This window comes from Crocodylus porosus, unplaced genomic scaffold (genome assembly GCF_001723895.1).
Source record: "Crocodylus porosus isolate Cpor-Errol unplaced genomic scaffold, CroPor_comp1, whole genome shotgun sequence".
In the NCBI taxonomy this organism is placed as follows: Eukaryota; Metazoa; Chordata; order Crocodylia; family Crocodylidae; genus Crocodylus; species Crocodylus porosus.
The window spans coordinates 126,607,797-126,629,727 of NW_017728931.1; the positions used below are offsets into that span (position 1 = coordinate 126,607,797).

At 46.0% G+C, this 21,931-nt stretch overlaps 1 protein-coding gene across 1 annotated transcript in view; it reads left to right on the forward strand.

The window, feature by feature from the left end:
- The first annotated feature begins 3,224 nt into the window (after positions 1-3,224).
- GNAI1 (G protein subunit alpha i1) overlaps positions 3,225-21,931 on the forward strand; it is a 40,411-nt gene continuing 21,704 nt past the window's right edge. The window contains exon 1 of the mRNA XM_019543635.1: positions 3,225-3,404. Coding sequence (XP_019399180.1) covers positions 3,287-3,404 — 118 coding nt within the window. The 5' untranslated portion in view covers positions 3,225-3,286. The remainder of the gene's footprint in view (positions 3,405-21,931) is intronic.

Consider the following 21,931-nt stretch of genomic DNA (forward strand, 5'->3'; position numbering starts at 1 on the left):
GCTATGTATGTTGCACCGCAACAAAGCTTCAGGGCTTTAGAGTATATAACTGGCGTTCTGAATATTTTTTTCTTCTGTATCCTCAAAGACTTGTCCTAACTAGACATGGCCGTAGTACATGTACATGGATACTCGGAGTGATATTGAGACACTTCTCAGACATAAGGGTGCTGTATTTTACTTATATATTCATGGTCAGATCAGATTTGGCATCAGGAAAAAAATTCTCCCTGGTCATATTGGTAAAGGCTGTTGTGTATTTTGTTGCCTACCTCTGTGTGGTGGGGTACTGACTACTTCTGAGGAACATCTGGATACATTGCCTGATAAATTCCCTGCCATTCCAGGTGTCTACAGTATTAGCAATGCTGTTGGTCTCTCCTGTTCTCTTTCTGTGTCATTTCTGAGGATTTTCTTGTCATTTCTGGATTTTTTTGTACTGAAGACATAGTTTGTTGTATGGTGCTAGGGAGTGCATTGTGGCTTACGATGTGTGGGTAGGGCAGAAGTGGATGTTTTAATGGAAGTTGGTCACCATGTGCTGTGCAAAGATTCAAGGAGATGCATATTAACTTCTGAAGAGCCTCATGTAGCTCCAGAGCCGTAGGTTGGCCACCGCTGTTCTTGCATATCCTTTTGGGGCATAATGTCTATTGTATGGTTGCCAGTGACTGCAAAGGCTGGATTCAGTAGTTCAGGTGGTGCTAGACTTGATCGTGGTTGGGCACCTCTGGACTTTATTGCATGTTTTTAAAAAACATTGTTGCAACAATTAAAGCTCAGGGCATTCTAGATGTAAAGCAGCATCCTGTGTCATTTAAATTCCATTTTTTGAGACTATTCTTTGTGCCAGATGAGGCAAAGCATCTGCAGAAAAAAATGTAGGTATCAAGCAATTATAGTCTATAACCTAATGTTTATACACCGGGGGGAGAATTAAGGTTGAACAGGCAAGGATGTGCTAGCATTTCCTTAGATCTGAGTGCTTTATTTCAACGTGAAAAAGGTTTATTACTGGTACTTAGATACAATTTCCTTGGATATTTTTCTTTAAGTGGGAAAAACATGATGTGTTGCTGGAGTCTGACAGAGGTTATGCAGTTACTCTGAATAGTGTTATTCTGAATACACACGCATGGGAATTTAATGTACAAGTTGCTTATTTACATAAGGTAAACAATGCACTGTCAGTACTGGGGTATTAGCAGCCCCCAAAGGAACTAACACTGCTTCGTCTGCTGACTTTTTTAACGGTCAGTTCAAAGCTTTGGGAAGCCTGAAGTTGGGGTGAAATAGTAGGAGTGAAACTATCTCCTTTTCAAGCCTTCTAATCCTAGTCCTTTGTTGGTTTCTTGCCTGTTGCTGCCCTCGGCACAGGTAAAGGGACAATGGGCAGCTGCACAGGGGACAGAGGCAGGAGTTGTGTGGGGCTGGGGAGCAGGATTAGGTGGAGGATGGTGCAGTGGCATTGAAGGAGCAGTGGCGCTCTAGGCACCTTAGCGGTTTGTGCACCAAAGGCAGTGACAGCTCACAACCTGCTGACTATAACAGGCCCTAAATTATGTTCAGCTTAAGAGGCACCATACAATAAAAATAATCCAATGTATGTATATTTTTATCATTTTGGAACAAAAATGTCCATATTTAGAGAGTTATTTTCCCATATCTCCTTTATCTACCAACTGATTATTATAAACCTTGATATTGAGTCAGGTCAGGTTTTTTTCGTTACTTAGAGGCCCCTCATATTGTGAGGACCTAAAATGCAGTTTAAGTAGCTTAAGCCTAAATCCAGGACTGTCTGAAGGGGCTGCCCAGGGCTTCTCAGCCCTGTCAGGGCTGTTATAGCTAGGGTGGCCATCGAAGTATCCCAAACTGTCCCCACCACCATGAACGTCACACACCTCCCGAGGATGGGGGGGCACAGTGAGCTCCTGCAGGCGGTGGTAGTGGTGTTGGTGGCAGGGATCTGGCGGCAGGGAGCGGGGAGCACCCGCAGGCAGCCGTGGCAGTGTCAGCAGCGGGGGGAGGGGGTATCGAGCAGTGAAAAATGGAGGACATAAAGGTGTCCAGTTTCATATCAACAGAGGACTAGAAAACCAGATTGTCCTCTATAAAACCGGATGAATGGCCACCCTAGTCATAGCACCCCCTTACACCCTACACTGCCCCAATGCAGACGGGGCTCAGCACTGCCAGGTCATAAATATGAAATGATCGTATTGGAAGCTCCAAATGATTGTATTTGCTGAAAAAACATCCTGCGTTGAAAACATACGTAAATAAGCATGCAAGTAAATCTTCTTATTTACTTTATATTGTTCCCTGCCAGTCGCCAGTGAGCGAGTGATACCTGGAAGCATTTTTTTTTCCTTTATTTTGGGACAAGCAGTCATCAAGTAGCACTGACGTCAAGTCCAAAATAATGATAATTTAAAAAAAAAGCCCAAAAGTCAGTTAAGATTCCCAGAGAGCGACTTGAGTTTAGCATATACTGCTTCAACGGGCTGCCTTGAAAAGCATCATACGTGGTGAATGTTTTTATTATTGATTGTACATAGTGCAACTGGATTGAATTTCTGGCTCAAATATCATATTTGTGATACAAGTCTGGCACACATATTGTATCTGTGATATGAGTTATTTGTGATATGAGTGTAGCACAGCTATATATATGACATAAGTGTGGCACAGATGATATATTCATGATACAGGTCTAGCAAAATGTCGTATTTATATTACAAGTTATTTGTCCTATGAGTGTGGCAAAAATATATTCATGATACGAGTCTGGCACGGATATCATATATGTGATATGAGCGTGGCACAAATACATTCACGATATGACTGTGGCACAGAGATCATATTTGCAACATGAGTTATTACCGTTCCCTTGGCAACGCTGGGGCGGGGCTTCCCCGCGCCCCTGACTGGCCCTCCCTTCTCCCAGGGAGGCTCCCTCCCCGCCCCTCACACACTGGTACAGTCCAGGCGTGCTCCTTCCCGGCGAGAACGAGTGGTACCGCCCCGCGCCAGAGCCGTTTCAGTTCAAACTTTCAGAACACCTGCCCCTGTAACGGTCCGCACGGTGATGTCAAGCCAATCGCAGGCGTGGGGGGCCGGGACGCGCTGCCCTGTAGTTCCGCCTCTCCGGAGCGGCGCTTCCCCGTGCGCATGCGCTGGGGCCCTGCCGGGCGGGGCGAGGCGAGGCGGGGCGGTGCTTGTAGCGGCAGCGGCAGCGGCGGGGGAGAGGTAGAGTCGCGCGGAGAGCGCGGACGGCGCGGCCATGGGCTGCACGCTGAGCGCCGAGGACAAGGCGGCGGTGGAGCGGAGTAAGATGATCGACCGCAACCTGCGCGAGGACGGCGAGAAGGCGGCGCGGGAGGTTAAGCTGTTGCTGCTGGGTGAGGCCCGCGCGGACCTGTGGGGCCGCCCCGCCCCGGTTGTCTGCCAGCGGGACCGTCCGGGCTGGCTCTTCTCTCCCTCTCCCTCTCCCTCTCCCTCCAAGGGACGGGGGCTGCACCTGCCCGGGGGTCCCGTGTGGGAGGGGGTCTAGAGGAAGGTGCTTAAAAACAGCCTGGAAGACCCACCCCCCTGCGTTGCACACTTCTGCCAGGGCAGTGGTGCGGGGCCGCACAAATTGAGCAGGCGCCTGGCACCCTTCAGAAAATGCCAGCCCTTTGCTCCCACACTTTTTTTTTTTTTCTTTGTGGTCTATGGACAGACTAATGGAGCGAGTCTTCTGCTGCAGGCAGGGTCGAGATCCCTGCGTGTGAAATCTCTGGGTTTATCTTGTGAATTGCGTGTGTAGCGTTTACCCCCCTAACCATGATAATGTTGCCAGGCGCTGCTTCCTGCTTCAGACTCTGTAGCGTCCGTGCGCTGCCTGCCCCCCCCGTGTCTTCCGCTTTTTGGAGCTGCTGTCGTGTTTCTTTATCCTTCCCCTGGGGAAGTACGGACTTGACCGAAACGCAGCTCTGAAATATATCTTGGAGAAGAACGAGTTGTTGTTATACTGCGTCTCTTTAATTTTTTTCTCTCTCCCAGGTTACTCATAAAATGTCACGCTTTGACAGTTGTTGGACAGGAAACTTCAGCTCTTTCCTGTTGAGGTGGAAAGGGGAAACCAGCATTGTACAGACAAAAAAATGCAATCCTAAAATGGTCAGGTGTCCAGATTGTAGTCTAGAGGAAAGAACAATCGTGGGGTTTATGGTTGGAGGTGTGATATCATTTATTAGACCAACAGGATTTCTTCAAAATGGTCAACGCATCTGACCATATTTCATATGAGGGAAGCCACAGAAACATTTCAGGAAGTCAGGCGTTGGTTACTGCAGTAGTTTCTCAGGCTTGGGATGTTCCATGAAAGGTTTCTCTGCGTGTGATGGTGACTGCTATTATTGCAGGGGCCCCAGGCTCCTAGTTCTTTAAGAGAAAATTAAATTTTATGTTCAAAACATGAATCAGTTCTTGGACTCTAACACTGGTGAAGTCTTTCATGTGTGCTTACGCCCAAATATTTACAGGGCATCCATAAAAGCACAGTATAAACGTATCCTTCTACCTACCCACAGCTCTGAAACCCTGTGAAAACTAGCACGTTATTTTTCACTGGAGTCAAATTCTGAAGTTATAAGAAAGCGCCCACTGAAGTTAACTGGACTCAGATTTTATGTCATTAAGTCATTTGGCATGATAAGGCAATAACAGAAAGAAATTCTAGATTTCAGGTAGATACTCTTGACATTTGTGTAGCTTATGTCGTTTATCAAAATTATATTTATTCTTGTATTTCGTTACTACTATGTAGACTTGTCTGTCTATCCCAAGTGAAAAGAAGTACGAGAAAAAACTTTTTAGAATCTACAAACTGCTTTTTAATATTGAGACTGGAGTTTCTTGTTCAGGTGCAAGGAGAGAGATTCACAATGTTAATTAATTTTGAGATTATTTTACATGTTTCATCAAGGGCATGTCTAAAAGCAATTTAGTTAAAGATGGTATAACTGAACCAGTGTGAATTTGTGTGTGAACATTTCCATTGGTTTAAATCTGGCTTAAGTTTTAATTTAACCTCCTCCTGTTAAATAACAGGCGGATTTAAATGGTGCCTAAGCACAGTTATGCCAGTTTACCTCAACTGTTTTAACATCATGTCATTATTTTTATAGTATCATGTAGTTTTGTGTTGGTACCTAATTTTGGACTTTGTGTTATAGTAATTAACTCTTTTTTTTCCTAATGGCATTTTGAGAGAGAGTAATGGTGTCTTTTGGATATCTCAGTGCATATTATGTAACGATTACTTGATTTTTAGGGAATCTGAAATACAAATAGGAGATATGCATACATTGATTGGAAAGTGCCTAATGTTGTTTTACAAAGAAATGTCAACATTATAAAAGGGGTTCATAGGAAGTACTCAGTTTTTCATAAAAGACCTGCCCTCCCCAGTTTATAAAAACATTATTGAAAATAAGTTGTACCTGTTTGCATCAAAAATTATCAAACTCTATTTTATTTCTGTTTGTTTGGGGGAAAATGTTTTGGTGAATTGTGTTTATATTTGAATAGATTTCAGTTTTGAATATGTGATAACTTTAAATTAAAAACAAACACTTGTATTAAATTTTAATTTGTAGGAGTTTGTATGAGTAAGTACTTGATGTGAATAAGAAGTTGTTAGTTCGTAACTTCTTTTTCTGATTTTTTTTTTTTTTTTTTTTTTTTTTTTAGTATGAAAATAACTTCTTTGATTTGGTGTTTTAAAGAGTTGTGTTTTGTTTATATGTTAACAGTAGGCCTATTTATGGTGTTCTGAAAAGCAGAGTTGGGTATCTTGATGGGAAATGGAGACCAGATTTCCAGATGAGGGAAGCAGTAAACGGAAGCTTCATTTGAGTTAATCACAATTAAAGTTAATTAAATATGTATTGTAAGCTTAACAGTCTTTTTCCTAGTATTTCACTGAAAATACGTTGACTTAAACATTAGAGGAGCACCAATACATTGGTTCGTATCATATTAACACCCGATAAAAAGTAAAATTGGCATTATCAGTATATGGCTTTTTTGGGCTGATGTGGCCGATAATGTCAGCAATAAATGCCGCATTCAGGTGTGCAGCTGCAGCATGCATGCAGCCCAGGAGCTTGGAGATCAGCGTCTGACTAGTAAGCCTGTCATGGGGAATGAGCTGGGGGCGCAGAAGCTGGGGGTGCAGATTGCGGTCTCCTCAGTGAGGGAAGGAGTGGAGCTAGGGCAGGGGCAGGCGCTGCATAGCTGGGGCAGGGTGGGGCATGGCGCAGACACTGGTGGCTCATCTAGGGGGCATGGCTCGTGCTGCTGCACACACACCCAGGGAAAGCATGGGGGACATGTGCCCCCTGCATCTGTGTGTGGGGCGAGAGCGTGCTGCTGCCCCCTGCTCGGCCAGGAGCTGTGCTGGGCTCTTCCTGGTGGGGGCTGGGTCCAGGCTGCACTTGGGATGGGTAGGGGCAGGGTAGACAGTGGCACTGCTGGGAGGGGGGGCCTATGGCGTGTCTATAGTGAATTTTAGGGTGGCTATAGCTCTCTCCTGTAGCCTCCTTCCCAGTGCCACCCTACCTGCTCCACCCCTGCACTGCTCAGGCCCAGGCCTCGCTAGGAAGAGGCTGGCGAGTGCCCCAAGTGCTCAGCGGCAGCCCACCCTTGCCCTGCTCACAGATCCGGAGGCACATGCCCCCCATTCTTCCCCTGTGGGTGCATGCAGTGGCAGGAGCCACCCACCCACAGCCCTCAGATGAACTGCAGCTCTGCACCACGTTCTGTCCCGGCTGTTTGGTGCCTGCCCCAGCCCCACTCCCTCCCTCACTGTTGGGTCCTCAATCAGTGCCCCTCCCCTCCCCCCCAGCCCCTTCCCTGCAACAGACTTACCAGCTGGACACTGCTTTCTAAGATGCCAGGTTGCATATTGGCAATCAGATGGGTATCTGCCTACATGACTGGTTAATAATCGGCCATCATATCGTATCACCCGGCCCAAAATATCTTTATCGATGCACCCCCATTTAAAATAAAAAGTTCAGTTTCTGTTTACTAAAATCTTCAATGGAACTTGAAACCCGTTTCAAAAGTGATTTTTATTTCGCTTTCAATGACCTAAAGATGGGAACAACCAATATTGTGGCCTTTAAGAGGTGAAAGCAGAGCCTGGGCCATTGACGTAAAAAAGCTAATTTAGGGTTCTTCTTCTATACTTGGTTCAGTCTGTAATCACTTTTTTTTTTTCCCCTTCCTGTTTCTCTTTGAGTGATCATGATACAATTTCAGTGATTATCTTTAAGATGATGACTGATGAATACATCTCTTTACCCCTGAACTGACTTATGTCCAGACCTGATATTTGGCCTGCTTTGTCCTTATATATCTCATTTGTTAGTTTAAGCTTGATGTGGTGAAACAGAAATCTTATGCCTCCCCACCCGCCTTCCTTTCTTGGTCGGTGTTATCCCATGTCTCAGGCATCATCTTTGAGCTGGTTCTTTAAGTTTGTCATAACCCTGTCAGTCTGTGTCCTGTTGTTTATCTTGAAGAGCATCTCCTAAGACCTATTTTTTCCTTCATGTCCAGCTGCTCATCTGTTTTTTCATAGATTTCAGAGACATTAGGGCTGGAAGGAACCGCAGAAGATTATCCAGTCTCAAGTTCTATATTTAAATAAAACAATCCGTTAAATTAAAAAGAAAAAACTGGTGCACTTGCACGACTTTAACTGTCCTCCCTGTTTCATGGTAGACCGCTCTCAGTGAATCTGATTCTTGGATTATGGTTTTTATTCCTTTTATGATGGTAACCCAGATACCCTTTTTGAGGCTGTTGGTTTATTGTTTACATCTGGGCACTAGTGTAGCAATAAGAAAGGCATTGTATATTGCCCTGGATGTATAATTGACCCTTTTCATAACACTGCAGTATTACCTTGAGTCATTTAGTTTGTTGCAGGTTATCTGTTTGTTATTTCTTACCAATATTAAGTATGCTGACCTAATAAATATTTTCATAAAATTATCATCAGGGATCTGGGTTTCCCATTTACTGTGGAAAAATGGAACAAAAACCCTCAGATTTTCCCTTTTAACTGAGAAAAAGGCAAATTTTTCATTTAAATAGAGAAACGCTTGGATTTTCCACTCTTGCAAAGAGCTCTCTCTAGGTTGGCAGAGTTCCAGCCTGCAAGGGGCTGGTGGAGCGGGAGGAGGGTGACCAGCAGGGGGTGCCATGCGCACGTGCATTTTCATGTATGCACTTGGTGACCAGGCGGCCTAGAGAGCAAATCCCACAGGTAATTCTGGTGTGGGGGCAGGGGCTTGAGGCCCCATAGGGAGGGAGGAAGGGAGTGAGTTGGGCAAGGCTGGGGCTGCTGCCCAGCTGCGCAGTGTGTGGGGATTGGGGCCTGGGGTTGGAATGTGTGACTGCAGGGCCCTGGTGGAGAGCAGGACAGAGCTGTGTGTGGCTGGTCTGGGGGGTGGGGCTCTGGGTACACTCCTGGGGCAGATGAGGTGGAACATACCCCCTGATATGGGCATGGGGCAGGGGTGGGCTGCCCTCTCTGGGCTCAGGGCTCCCTGCCTTGCTGCCCTTCCCTGGGGCTTCTGTGGCCCAGCAGGTAGCACCCAGTATGGCAGGACAGACTGGAGCTGGGTGGGGAAGCTTGTTGCTGCCACAGGGAGCTCCACGCTGCCCTCATAAAATGTCACCTGCCTACCCAGCTTGCGTTTCTCCCCCGCTCCCCAGGCTCCGCTCCAGCTGTGCTGCCCATGAGGGATGGGGAGTCGCCCTCCATGCTTTGCTCTGCTGCAGCAGCTGCCACCTCCTGCAGTTGGCAGCTGGGGCTTGGGTGCTGCTGCGGGTCTGGGTCCCTGGACCCGTATCCCTGTAGTTACCCCCCCAGCAGAGTGTGGGTTGGGAATCTGGACCTGCGTCCTGGTGAGCGAAGGGGACAGCTCTGATGTTCTTTGATTAAAAAAAATAATAATAATAAAATACCAAAATGTATAGGTTTTTAGGATTTACTTTATTGTAGTGACTGAGGCACTGGTAGGCTTCAAAATTGCTTTAAGATTGTAAATATATCAAGAAAACATTTGTGTTCAATTGATAGATACCACGCTATCTATAATGATTTTTCATTTTAATCACAGATTTGGGGGTTTTTTTAAATTAGAGAATTTGCAATTTTTTTTAACAGAGAAAACCAGGATCCCTGATTATCATGGGGTGTAATAACATGCTTTTGGTTGCTGTGTAATTGCTTTTAGTACAGCAACACTTCTGTCAAATGCAGTTTCTTTTTAAAATTGCATAGTGCACTTGTGGTTCATATCATCTACCTCAGGGTTGTCCATGTTCTGAGCATCTGGGAGCCCCATGCCCTCTGGACTGGGCAACATGGCATAGGGATATCGCCTCTGTCCTGTTGCAATGACCTCTTATGAACCTCCCCCCTAACTGCACTATGCTACCACACCACACTGTGGCACACCCTGCTGACCCTGTGCTCCAACATAGATGCCAAAGGAGGGGAGGGGACCCCAGAGACTTTGGTTGCTGTTGTAGCTTAAGCTACTGGGGGAATGATAGCTGGGCAGGAGTTCAGGGGCTGCAGCTTTCTCACAGGCTTGTAGGCTGCTTATGAAACTTGCTTGTCTCTGATCACGTAAGATACAGTTACAGAAGGAGTGTCAGAGGTAAAGCCCGGCCCACAGTGCCCTATCATCCATCCTGCAGTGTTGGATATGCAGGGCTGGAGTGAGTGTACATGCTGCATGCACTATATTTGGGAGTGGGCTGAACACAGAGCAGGGAGCCGCTATGGGACACATGCTGTATATAGTGTTATGTATCTATATCTGTGTTAGACCAGCCCTGTTTTCAGGATCCAGGGCTGGTTTGCTCAAACCAGCTACATCTGCCCAATCCAGCTTGCGGATGCCAGTCTGGTGCAGGCACCACATGTTGCCCGTGCCCTGGACTGGGTCCTTGTACTGCACAGGGCTGGGGTTGGCATGTACTGCGTGCACCATGTTGGGTCAGTCTGCTGCAGGCTGCATGTGGTGCACAAGGCTGGATCAAGTCATGTTACATGCATGCTGGACCTGTCCCCCTATGCATCATGTACCATGTGCAAGGCTGAAGCCAGTGTGTGCTGTATGCAACTTGGGGCTGAGGTTGGAGCTGGGGCTGGTGTGTACTGGAAGCAGTATGTGGGGCTAGTTCAGGAAATGCGCTGCATGTAGCATGTGCACCAGACTTGCCATGCATGTTGGTACTGGCATGTGGGGCTGGTCTTGGGGACCTTGCACCCTGGCCTTGAACTCCTTAGTTGTTGCTTGGTTTGGGTGGGAAATGGCCACTTCCCCTCACCACTGCTGGGCCCTACCAGAGCCATGCCTCAGTTGCCCTTCAGCTCCTCTTTGCTGCCATCACCACTGCTTCTGGGCTGCCCAGTGGGGCAACTGTGGCAGTGCAGAGAAGCCTCAGGGCAGCTTGGGTGCCGCCTCTGGGTAGCTGCAGCATGAAGGGCCCAGCAGCGGCAAAGGGGAGGGGGCCGCTTTTCCCCCACACTGAGCAGCAGCTTCTGCCCGGCTGCTGCCACAGGCGAGCCTGGTGCAGGTGCAGGGGTGGGGTAGGCTGGAGTTGGGGCTGTGTATGCAGGTTCTGACTGGTCTGGAGCTGGTCCGCTTTGTCAGGCTGAGTCCAGAGCAGGTGTGGGGAAGGCTGGGGTCGGGGCTGTGTGTGTGGGTCCCTGCCACTGCCATGGGGCTGGGGCCAGTGGTGGCAGCAACTGGAAGGAGCTACCACCGCCTGGGCTGCCTAAAAAGGCAGTCCAGCTGTGGAGCTGCCCCAACCCTGTTTTGTTCCTGGGGGTGGTGGGACACACCATGGGCCAGATGTGCTTGGCCCAAGTGGGACTGAGGACCCAGACAAAGTTCCTCCGTGGGCCAGATCTGCCCCACGGGCCATATTTTGCCCACCCCTGCCCAATCCAGCTTGCGGATGCCAGTCTGGTGCAGGCACCACATGTCTCCCGAGACTGTTTCAGAGAGGCTTGAGCTTTCATAGGCAACAACCTACGTTGTCAGCTGTTACAGTTAGTAAGTTTAAAGGGATTGTGTGACCCTATATTTGTGTCTTCAATTAACATGATTTTCCTTTTTTATGAACAATTAAGATCCAATAAGATGCTGCAAATTGACAGATATACTCTTTCACTGGGTCTTTGCCTGAATAATGCATCCTGCAAATATTAGCATAATATGATGTTTTTTTTCTGTATTACATGATTATACAAGGAAATCAAATATACGTGGTTTGACAGACCTTGAAGTTGGAAGCATGAATGTGAACACAAGAATGAAAAGCAGGAGAGATTAAGGTGTTCTGGCAAGGCGTTTAAGAAAGCAAAGTGCTTTGTTCTATAGAAATATCAAGATAAGATTCAGGTTGAATTGTTAACCATTATATTGCCTATCATAACATTTCTTTACAATTGGATTTGGGGCATGAGGCTGATGGAAGCTTTCCAACATAAACCTGATTTCTTATCATTTTTATTTAAGTTAAGGTCATCCATTTTAATCCATCACAAAGATATATGGCACACTTTTTCACATGGGTAAACTACCAGTAATACAAGTTGGTTTTGTTTTTGTTTTTTTACAAATGTTATGGTTCAGTTAATGAGGATCTCAATTTAGATGATCAATTATTTACGTATTGCTTTTTTTAAAAATAGGCTTTGCTTTCAAGTTGTAAATTAGATATATTACATTGATACAATCAGCGAGTTGTGCCTTTGAATGCTGTCATAAGGTTGTGGTAGCAGTCTTTAGAATAAATATAGAGAAGTGCATGGGCTGCTACAGCACATTTCCTTGGTTGCTGTTTTTAACAAAATATACAGCTAATAAACATGTATATCCATCAATACGGAATAAAGAATTTAATTGATGGTTAAGAAATCAGCTGTTGTCCCCAAGGCAATTGTTTGTCCTTTGAGGTTCCAGCATTAATCATTACGCTTTGTCTGGCCTTGTCATTAGTCATATTGTAAACAGAGTGCAGTTAACTGGAGTTTAGACTGAATCGTGACCAGATAAAAGCATTTACTAAGTGGAGAACACAAAAAAAGAAAATCAGATGAGGATATAAGGCCTTGAAAGAAAGAACAAGAAGTTTGAATTTGTTACCTGCAGTAATGCAGAATTAGCAAAATGAACTGTATATGGTGTTGAAATGCCCCATTGAGGCATTGGTCCAGTGAGGTATCAGTAGGGTATGGATAAGCATTTTAAATGTTACAATAATAGGAAAGCAGCAAATAGTCTTATGCCTCAAGATTAATTAAAGTTAGCATAAAACAAGGGTGACTAATCTGCTGCATGGGTGCCATAAATTGCATGGGCAGGCTCGGAGTGGCATGCAGCAGACGGGAGAGGAGACAAGGCAGTGCTAGGTAGGACTGGGTGGAGAGCAGCACACCAGGCAGGGGGGAAGGAGAGTGTGGTGGTACTTGGGGAGGGTGTAGGACAAAGAATTTCTCCACTGGCATAAGAGGTAGAGAATTCAGCTCTTTGAGTTGCAGCAAGAGATTTGGCTTGCCTACAGATTGTATGAGAATGGAAAGACAAATCCTGATTCCTTGAGTTTGTAAAAGCCCAGGGAAGGGAAGGAGCATGCACATGCCTTTCCTTCTGTCTGTTTATGGCTTTTGTGGTAATTCCATCTTCTTGGAAATACCATTTTCCTAAAGCAGAGTATTTTAGCATTGATGAGAAGCATTTTTAACATCAACTCTTCTAAAAATGACTCTGTACCCTACATCTCGTATCTTTTGAGGACAGAGAGGATTATAGGTAGGGACCTGCCAAATTCATGATTTTATAGAAATCCAAGTAATGCCCACAAAATCCGTGGGGTGGGGAGGGGGGGACTTAATGAGTGACATGGCAGCTCGCCAGCAAGGGGGGGGAGAAGGAGACTACCCACTCAAAGGGCTTCCAGCAAGATGGTTGCTGCTCCCATCCCTCACTGCTGATTGGCTGCGAGGGGTGCCTGGCATGTGGCCCCACCCCTCTCTACCAATCAGCAGCAAGCGACAGGGCTGCAAAACAGACACACCTCAGAGCCAAACAGTGGTGAGGGGGTGGGGCCACATGACAGACAGTCTTCACAGCCAATCAACAGCAAAGGGTGCAGCCACTGAGGCCACTCAGAGGAGTTTGGGTGGGGTGCTGTGCTCTGTCCATGAAATGGGTGCCCAGGCCTGTATTTGGCCTGTGAAATCTGGGGGCGGCTCGCATGAATTAGGTAGGTCCCTAATTATTGGTGTAGTCAGTTGTGAGATTAATTTTGGTTTCTTTGGGAATTATAAACCCAGAACGTTTCAAAACTGGCCTGATATGGTATTTCTAACATACAATATATACTGTCGCATTTAATGTGTTGCCAATATCTGCATGGATTTTGACTTGGACACGCGCTTCTGTCTCTCTTACTTTTTTAGCTGTTTTTGTTTTTTCTTAATTTTTTGTGTTCTTTCTGGTTTTCCTAACTAAATGATTGGCTGTCTTACCAGATTTAAAAATAATCCAGATATTTCTCAGAAAAAAAATGTTAAAAGCTTGTTGGAAAATGGATTGTTTCTTTTCTTTGACTTACTGCTTTTCATAGCCTATGAAAAATTGGAATTTGTAGGCTGCTTTTTAAGGTTTTGATTTTGGTGTATAAAGGAGATTCTTCTTTAAAGAAAAAAAGGTAGCTTAGAAAATGTTCTTCATAAGGCATTAGTGGAAAATGAAATTTACCTTTTATCCTAAAATTCATATTTCTGAGTGGCCTTTTACTAGTAAATACTGTAGTTCTCAGTGAGTAATACATGAATTTGTGAAGCAGATAGTAGTGTATGACTGTTTATGCTTGTTAGTTTTAAAGTGGTTCATGAATTTTCTTTGACACAAGCATACAATTTACCTATCAAAAACATGTAATTAAATATTTAGTACAATCTAATGGTAACTAAGCAACAGAAACAGCGAAGAAACATCTATATTCATAGCTCTAAATGTAGTGCACAATAGTGAAAATTGTGTGTTGGAAATGGTGAAACAGATTTATCATTGCTAAAATGACTCTAGACTCTTTGAAATTACTAGTGATATATAATATAGGTATTGAAAGTCTAATGACTAAATACTGATTTAAAATTTTTAGGCACTGATTCTGCATACACGCATAACTTTGTTCACATGGGTAAAGTCAGTTGGAACTACTCATAAGAGGCCCAGTGACTCAACAGATCTTGTAAGAGGATTAGGACCGTTAACTCTTTTTCTTTCTTATGTTCGATTATACTGGTTTTAAATGATAGTGAGTTATTGTGGTGATGAAGAGTATATCCACTCCTATATGTTTCACTTGAGTTTAAAGTTGAGTGATTTTAGCTGCACTTAACTGGTGGTGTAACAGCGGACAGATGACAGGATTCCATCAGTTTAGCTGATATGTGATCCCAGGTAGTGAGTATGTCCTTTCCCAAGAATGGTTATGCCATTATGTCCATGAACAGCAATTGGGTACATAAGCCAAAAACTGCATTCTTGAAAACTCCTCGTTTGCCACTTGTTTATGTAAATGCATGAATTCCAGGGGCACCTTATTTTTTTTCATGTTAGTGTTGTTCTGTACATTTCCAGAAGTTCCTCACTTTATCAGAGCTGGGTACCTTCGCACCCAGCTTAGTTGATACTGATCAGACTTAAGTTTAAGTGCTCCTTGAGTTCTTTTGGTAGACATTCTCAAACTACTCCTGACATATGCTGGTGGGAATGGGCTCCTTGTAAAATGCAGTTGAAGCTACTGTTTTATTTCAGAACGTAGCTAGAAGAGGAACAGATGGAAGTGGCAGTAATGATACTGCCTTTATACCACACTAAAGAATCTGGGTTTATTTCCCTCCGCTGCTTTGAGTGGATTGAAATCATATCTCCCACCTCTTTGGAGAGTACCCCAAGTACCAAGTTATAGGCTGTTTGGGGATGGAGCAGTATCCATCCTTCTGAGTAGGATTAGTTAGGTTGGGAGGAAGGAGAAAACCATGCCTGTCTGTAATGTTAGGGTTAGGGTGCTCACTTTGTGGGGAGACCTCGAATACTGTGGCAGATCTAAGGAATATTACACACTTTTTAAACAGCTGTAAAATAAAACACACAAATGATCCTTGGAATAAAATCTTGACAATGGGAGTAAGACTACATGAAATGGCTTTTGCTCTCTTGTCAAGAAATGGCATTGGGGGTGAGAATGTAAGCAGTTTTGAAAGTGTTTGGTTAGTAGACATGTTTTGAGCCCCTGCAGATTGAGAGGTTGGTCTTTTGATTGTTGCAGATCATGCTAAATACTACATTAAATTTCAGTGCCAATAGAAATGTCAATTGTAAGAAAATATTTAGCAGTGGGTATTTTTTGAATTGCTGGGAAGTAGTGTTTTGTAGGGGTGCATCGATAAAGACTTTTTGGATTGATACTGATGTCCAATTATTGGCCAGCCATATTGGCCAATACTGATCCAACTGCCGATTATGCAGCCCGGCAGCTTGGAGAGCAGTGTTCGGCTGGTAAGTCTGGGGAGGAAGGGGCATGAGAGAAGGGAAGGTCCTTGGGGGTGGGAGGGAGGGGTTGAGATCAAGGCCACCACAGTGAGGGAGGGATAGAGGGGCAGGGGCAGGCAACGCCCAGCCGGAGCAGAGTGGGGCATAGGACAGAACTGGCAGCTCGTCTGGTGGGGTGGAGGGGGTGCGCTGCTCCTGCTGCTATGTGCACCCCCAGGGGAGGCATGGGGGGCATGTGCCCCCCCCGGATATGCACAGGGCAAGGGTGGGCTGCATGCTCAGGGCTGTGCCACCCTCTTCCGAGCAGCTGCTCTCTGGCTAGGCAAGGCAGGGAGTGACGGCAGCCCTGGGGGAGGGGTGGGGGCTATGTGGCGGGGGGGCTACAGCCATCCCAGAATTTGCCATACCCACACTCCCAGTGCTGTCTCCTCCCCACCCCCACTCAGCCTGAGCGCATCTGCTGGGAAGAGGTCTGGCACAGCCCTGACACTGAGTGTGCAGCCTGCCCCTGCCCCGTGTACAGTTCCAGTGGGGGTGGGGGGCATATGCACCCCTGTGCCTCCCCCAGGGTTCGTACAGTGGTGGGAGCTGCCCCCTATTCTGTCTACCCCTGGACCAGCTGCCAGCTTCGTCTTGCACCCCACCCTGCCCTGGCTGGGCATTGCCACCCCCTGGCCCGTGCTCCCTGCTGCAGCCACTGTCAGCCCATGTGGGGCTGTCCTGAGCAGGGACAGGCAGCCCCATGCCAGCTGCAAGCAGCTGCAGTGCAGGGTGCCGGCCACGAGGCAGGTGCGGGGCCACTTTTACTCCACCAGCTTGTAACCTGCCCCCGCTTGCCAGCCTGGGCCCTGCACCAGCCCTGAGCTCGCCTGTTGGGGCTGCACAAGGCTGCAGCAGCTGCCTGCCCAGAGCTCCCACACAGGGCAGGCCGGAGGTGGTGGTGGCAGCCTCACTGCAGCCTTCCATGGTGTGAAATCCGGGCAGGTAGCAGCAGCAAACGCTGCTCAGCATGTCAAGTGGGGGGGCCACAGCTGCTGCCGCAGCAGCACAGCCCCCAACGAGTGAGCCCAGAGCCAGCGCAGGGCTGGGTTACAAGCTGGTGTTGAGTGCGGGGGGAAAGTAGCCCCTTGCCTGCCCTGTGACCGCTGCTCTGCACTGCAGCTGCTTGCAGCCCACCTGGGGCTGCCTGTGCCTGCTCAGGACAGCCCTACATGGGCTGCGAGCAGCTGCAGCAGAGAGCGCGGGCCACAGGGTGGGTGAGGGGCCACATTTCCCTGCGCTCCACACCAGCTTCTCCCCTGCCCTCCCCCCCCACCTGAGCTTCCTGTGCTGGGACAGCCACATGGTCCCAGGCCAGAAGCCCCTGCTGGGGCTCCTGGGGGAGGCCAGGCGGGCCCTGCTGTTGCAGGAGCCTGCCAAGGATTCCCCTGGTTCCTGTCACTTTTGATAGGAACCAAGGACAGATAAATTTTAATTTTCAAATTTTTTTTAGGGGCCCGGTGGGCCGGATAGAATGGCCTTGCAGGCCAAATGCGGCCCACAGGCTGTATTTTGCCCACCCCTGCTCCAGGACATATCACCCAGTCTATCCCCCCTGCTCCACCATCTACATTTTGGGAAGCTAAAGAATCCTCTCTGGTCTGTGCCTGTGTGGCTCTGTGACAGTGAGCTTTATAAAGTGCTGTAGTTTCTTTACCTGCGTGTAATAAAGAGGTAATTTCTAAAAGATGCTAAAGTCTAGGTGGCTTTTGGGCAGGGGTGTAAAACTCATTTGGCCTTGCAGGCTAGATCAGTGTTTCTGAGCCAGTCTGTGGGCCGGATCAGGATCAGAACCCTGTGGAGCACCTTCAGGGCCAAATCCAGCTTGTGTGCCAGCACAGGGCATGAACTCTGTATGGAAGGCAGTCTAGGGTGTGCAGCCCATGGCCTGGACCCCCTTTGCCACATGCAGCCCTGGATCCAGCCAGTGTGCCATGTGTACAGCAAGTCTTGGGCCTGGCACGTGCTGCATAGGGCTGGACCCAAAGCCAGCACATAGAGCGCTCTACAAGCTGGCTGCCTGTGCTGCATGCGTGACTGATCCCGCCTCATGCACTGCAGGCAGCACATGTACCCCAGGGCTTACTGTGCTTGGGCTGGACCTGATGCTGTACATGGAATAGGGGGTCCATGGCTTGGGCTGCATGCAGCACCCCAGACCCAGGCCTGCGGCACATGTGGTGCCAAGCGCAGCTCATGCGCTGCATGTAGTGCAGGTTCAGGGCCAGTCCAGCGACCCATGGACAAGATCTCATACATCTTCACAAGCTGTATGTTAGTGCTTCTTTAAGATACAATCAGTACAGATCATTAGTCCTATTAAGTCTTAAACCTTGGACCAGTGTTACCTTTATTCCTAACATTTTATATAAAATCTCTAGGAAGCAGACTTCTGAGATGTCTGATAATTTTGTCACTGATCCCTGATTTAATCTGATCACTTTATAGTAAAACCATTATATGTTGCTAAAGCTCTTAATGACATTACTTGGGATTCTCAGTAATATGCTTAGCACCTTGAACCTTGCCAATAGAGATTGGCTTTTCCCTCTCTGCTGGATCTTTGTCATCTGTGCTGTATGGGTGTATATGGTTTTTTGGAGGCTGAACAAATTCAGTCTTAACAGCGCCTTTAGGAAAACAGCACCCCCCTTTTTTTTTAAACTTAGTATCAAACTTCTTATTTCCCTTTTTTATTTAGTGTCTACCTTTATTCACCTAGGTGAAACTTCTTGCTTTATTTGCCTCTCCGCTGGCTCCTTATGTTTTAATGCTCTAATGCAGATGAAGTCATCTCAGCACCTACATTGGAAAGTGAAGATGAACCTGATTCCAGGGAGGATCTGCTCAATGAAAGCAGAAACTTCTGTGGGCTTTGAGCATGTTTAGTCATCTGAGGTTTTTGTACGATTTTAAAGCTCTGTTATTTGCAAACAAATATAAGGCAATTTAATTTCACAATATTGTATTTAAAATAAAGAAAAATAAGTACCATTTTATTGTACAAGATGAGGAGAATTTTGTCCTGTGGGTGCAGGAGCTACTCTGCTGAGGAGAAAAACCAAAGCTAGCAGTATAGCAAAGCTTTTCCTATTACCATCTGCTGTGACTGCAGGCATCTCCAAATGCAGACAGCAAAATGCATGAAGAATTGGCCTGGTGCCTGCTTAGTATAACTAAAAAACTTAAACTTGCTCATCTCATAGTTGATATGTGTGTTTTATTTCTGTTTTATTTGTTTTCTGTTGTTGTTCTTGTTATTTTGCTTTGTAACTGCTTGAATTGGCCCTGGGGTTTTGGGATAAAAGCCAAAGGAAAGAAGAACTGTTCAGTTTTGAATGCCATTTACATTTATTTAACATTAATACATAGTATACATAATTAAGCATTCATTACAGTTATTTTAGAATTTACTTTCTCTGTTTCATAACAGTTAACTAACTTGTTTTTAAGGAATTAGCAATTTTAACAGTGAAAATTAAAGTCTGTCTTCACTGTTCCTAATAAATTAATGGCTTAAATATTAAACAATATTTAACTGTTCAGTTGACCAAGAATTTTTTTGATTAGTCAGATACTCAGCCCTAGTTGCTATACATATTTTAGGGAGGCTAAGGTTAAATAAACCATGAAATATGGAGTGCTGAAGATACTTGAGGACTGTGGAGGCCACAGTTTGAGATTGAGCAAGGGTTTTAAAGGTGGCTTAGCTACTTTTTTATATTTTAGCTGTGAGTCCTTCCTGGTTTATAAGAGGATGGCTTTTCAGCCCTATACAGTTAGAAACAGCTCATGTTAGTTAGCTGATCACTGTGTGGAGGTTGATAATGTGGTCCTGCACATATTAATCCCCCCTTTTCTGTTAAGAAAGGTGGCAGTGTTTGAGTAGTGGATAGTTGCCAGTTACAGAAGATGTGGATTCTAGCGGTAATTGGGCCAGATTGTCATTGTTAATGTTTGTTCTATCCAGCCTGATCATTCTTGTGCCCCTGCACTTTGGTAAAATGGAAGAGAAGTCATATAAAATAGTGGCACCCCAACCTTCTGTCACTATGGGCTGGATGAATGGTGATAGGTTGGTCCATTGGCTCGATTCCATATGGACTTGGTCTGTGGACCTGATCCTGTGTGCCAACCTGATCTGGCATGCAGGCCTGCATTGTCCCGACCATGGTACTCCCCATAGGTCCAGAAATTTGGCAGCAAGGGAGGGGCGGTTAATGCCTCCACCTCTCCCTTGCCACCAAATTTCCAGATCTGTGGGGAGCCATGTGATCTGGATGACACAGCCCTGTGAGCCAGATCCTTGATACAGGAGATGATAACTCCATAATGCTGCTGGAACAGTTGAAGGACCTTGAAGTCCCACTGCACTTTCCTTATCTCTAATGTGTGTGTATTGGTCTAGACTTTTAAGAGTTCTACAGGCAATATATTTTGATATCTAGTTTGTAGGCTTCAGTGATGCCTGGGATGCTAGAATTGAGTCTTTAATACTCCCACAACCCCTGTGCCTGGAAAAGGAAGGTGTTCCAGTTCCTCTACCAGGATAGCTATTGAAGCACTCAGAAGGATGGTAGATCTCATTTTCTTGGTGTATACACATTGATGGCTAGAAAATGGTATTTAGAGGTTTGCTTTTGGGAACTGGCTTGTAGGTAAAGTAGATATCACATTAGAGCAGTGGTCAAGGCAATGGCAAGGGTTAATTGGTTTCTAAAACCCTGTTTTTACAAGTTTCCTTCAAGGCCTCCTGTGTCTGATGTAGGCAAGCAGCAAGAAGACTCACAGGCTAGGAAATTGAAGACATGTTGCACAGTGTACTCAAACAGAGATAAGGAGCTCTGCAGCACTGGTGGCCACTGCAGAGCCCCTGGGATTTCTGGTTTCGGTAAATAGACCAAATTAAGATGACACTGTAAGTAACCAAAGTAAGATGTGTTCATGTGATGGGTTTGTGAAACAAAGGAATATGCTCAGCGGGCAGAACATGGGCAGTATTACACCCATAGGGAGGCCAGTCAACAATGCTGAAAAATGAAGAGTCATCGCGGGGGGAGAGAGGATACAAAAGGAGGGACTTCAGAGCAGCAAAAGGTCCCTGAGGGCAGCACCCGAGGCCACCATGGACAGAGGGCACACCACCAGCCAATCTCGCCCACCCCACTGTGGGGGTGAGCCTCAGCCTTCAACCTCCAGGCTGCTGACATTGGACATTCTAGAGAGAACCTCAGAGTGAAGCTCATGTACTGGCCAGATGTACCTTGACTTTGGGACTGGTAAATATAGAATTGTTTGCATTTTTCTTATCTACTATCACTGTGTGTCAATAAAATTTGCCTACTATAGAATGATGAGGTTGTGGTTGATCTGAGGGTTCTGCCTGGAACAAGGTGTCTGGGTCAGAAATCCAGAGCCAACAATGTAGCATATAATGCAACTTCTGTAATACTCTCCTAATATGTGGGCAAATTCAGCATTTCAGCATAATAACTAATCCATATTTTGAGCCTGGTTTTGTTGGTGAAACGATTGCCATATGTAGCAGTAGGTTGTCTTCCAGTAACAAACTAAAGCTTTGCCTATATTAGGCAAATCAGTTGTTCATTATAGGTTGAGCTCCGCATTAGTTGGCATATGTGGGTTTCAAATTGCCAAATGCAGATGCAGATTCAGAAGCAGCAATCTTTGAACACTGTCAAACTTTTGCAATTGGCTTCTGATTGAAGCGGCGATGGTGTCTTGTGGGAATCTTTAAGGCTCGATGGGCAGAGTGTATGGAGGAAGAGATGGATGGCCCTTTCTTTTGCTTATCTCCCTCTTGGGAGAGATGTACTTTCTTATACTTCCTGTCCAGAGCCTGTGCTGATGTGCCAAAGAGGAATGGGCACCAAGTTAAATTCTTCAATGTCATTTCATATTAATCCCTCAGTTTGGATTTTTTTTGTTGTTGTTGCTTTTGACTTTGCTGATAAGGGAATCGTTCCAAGTAGAGGGCAGAACAAGTTTTTTTCTCAGCCTAGTGATTATAAGTGATGAGGAGGTAAAAATAGCAAAATGAATAGTAGGTCCTGTATTAGCAGACCTCTTCCTCGAGGCTTGTTCCAGTGCACTCAAAGGGCCTATCTGGATGGAAAAGCGCAGGCTCAGGGGTGATCTGATGGCCACCTATAAGTTTATCAAGGGTGACCACCAGGATCTGGGGGAACGTTTGTTCACCAGAGCGTCCCAAGGGATGA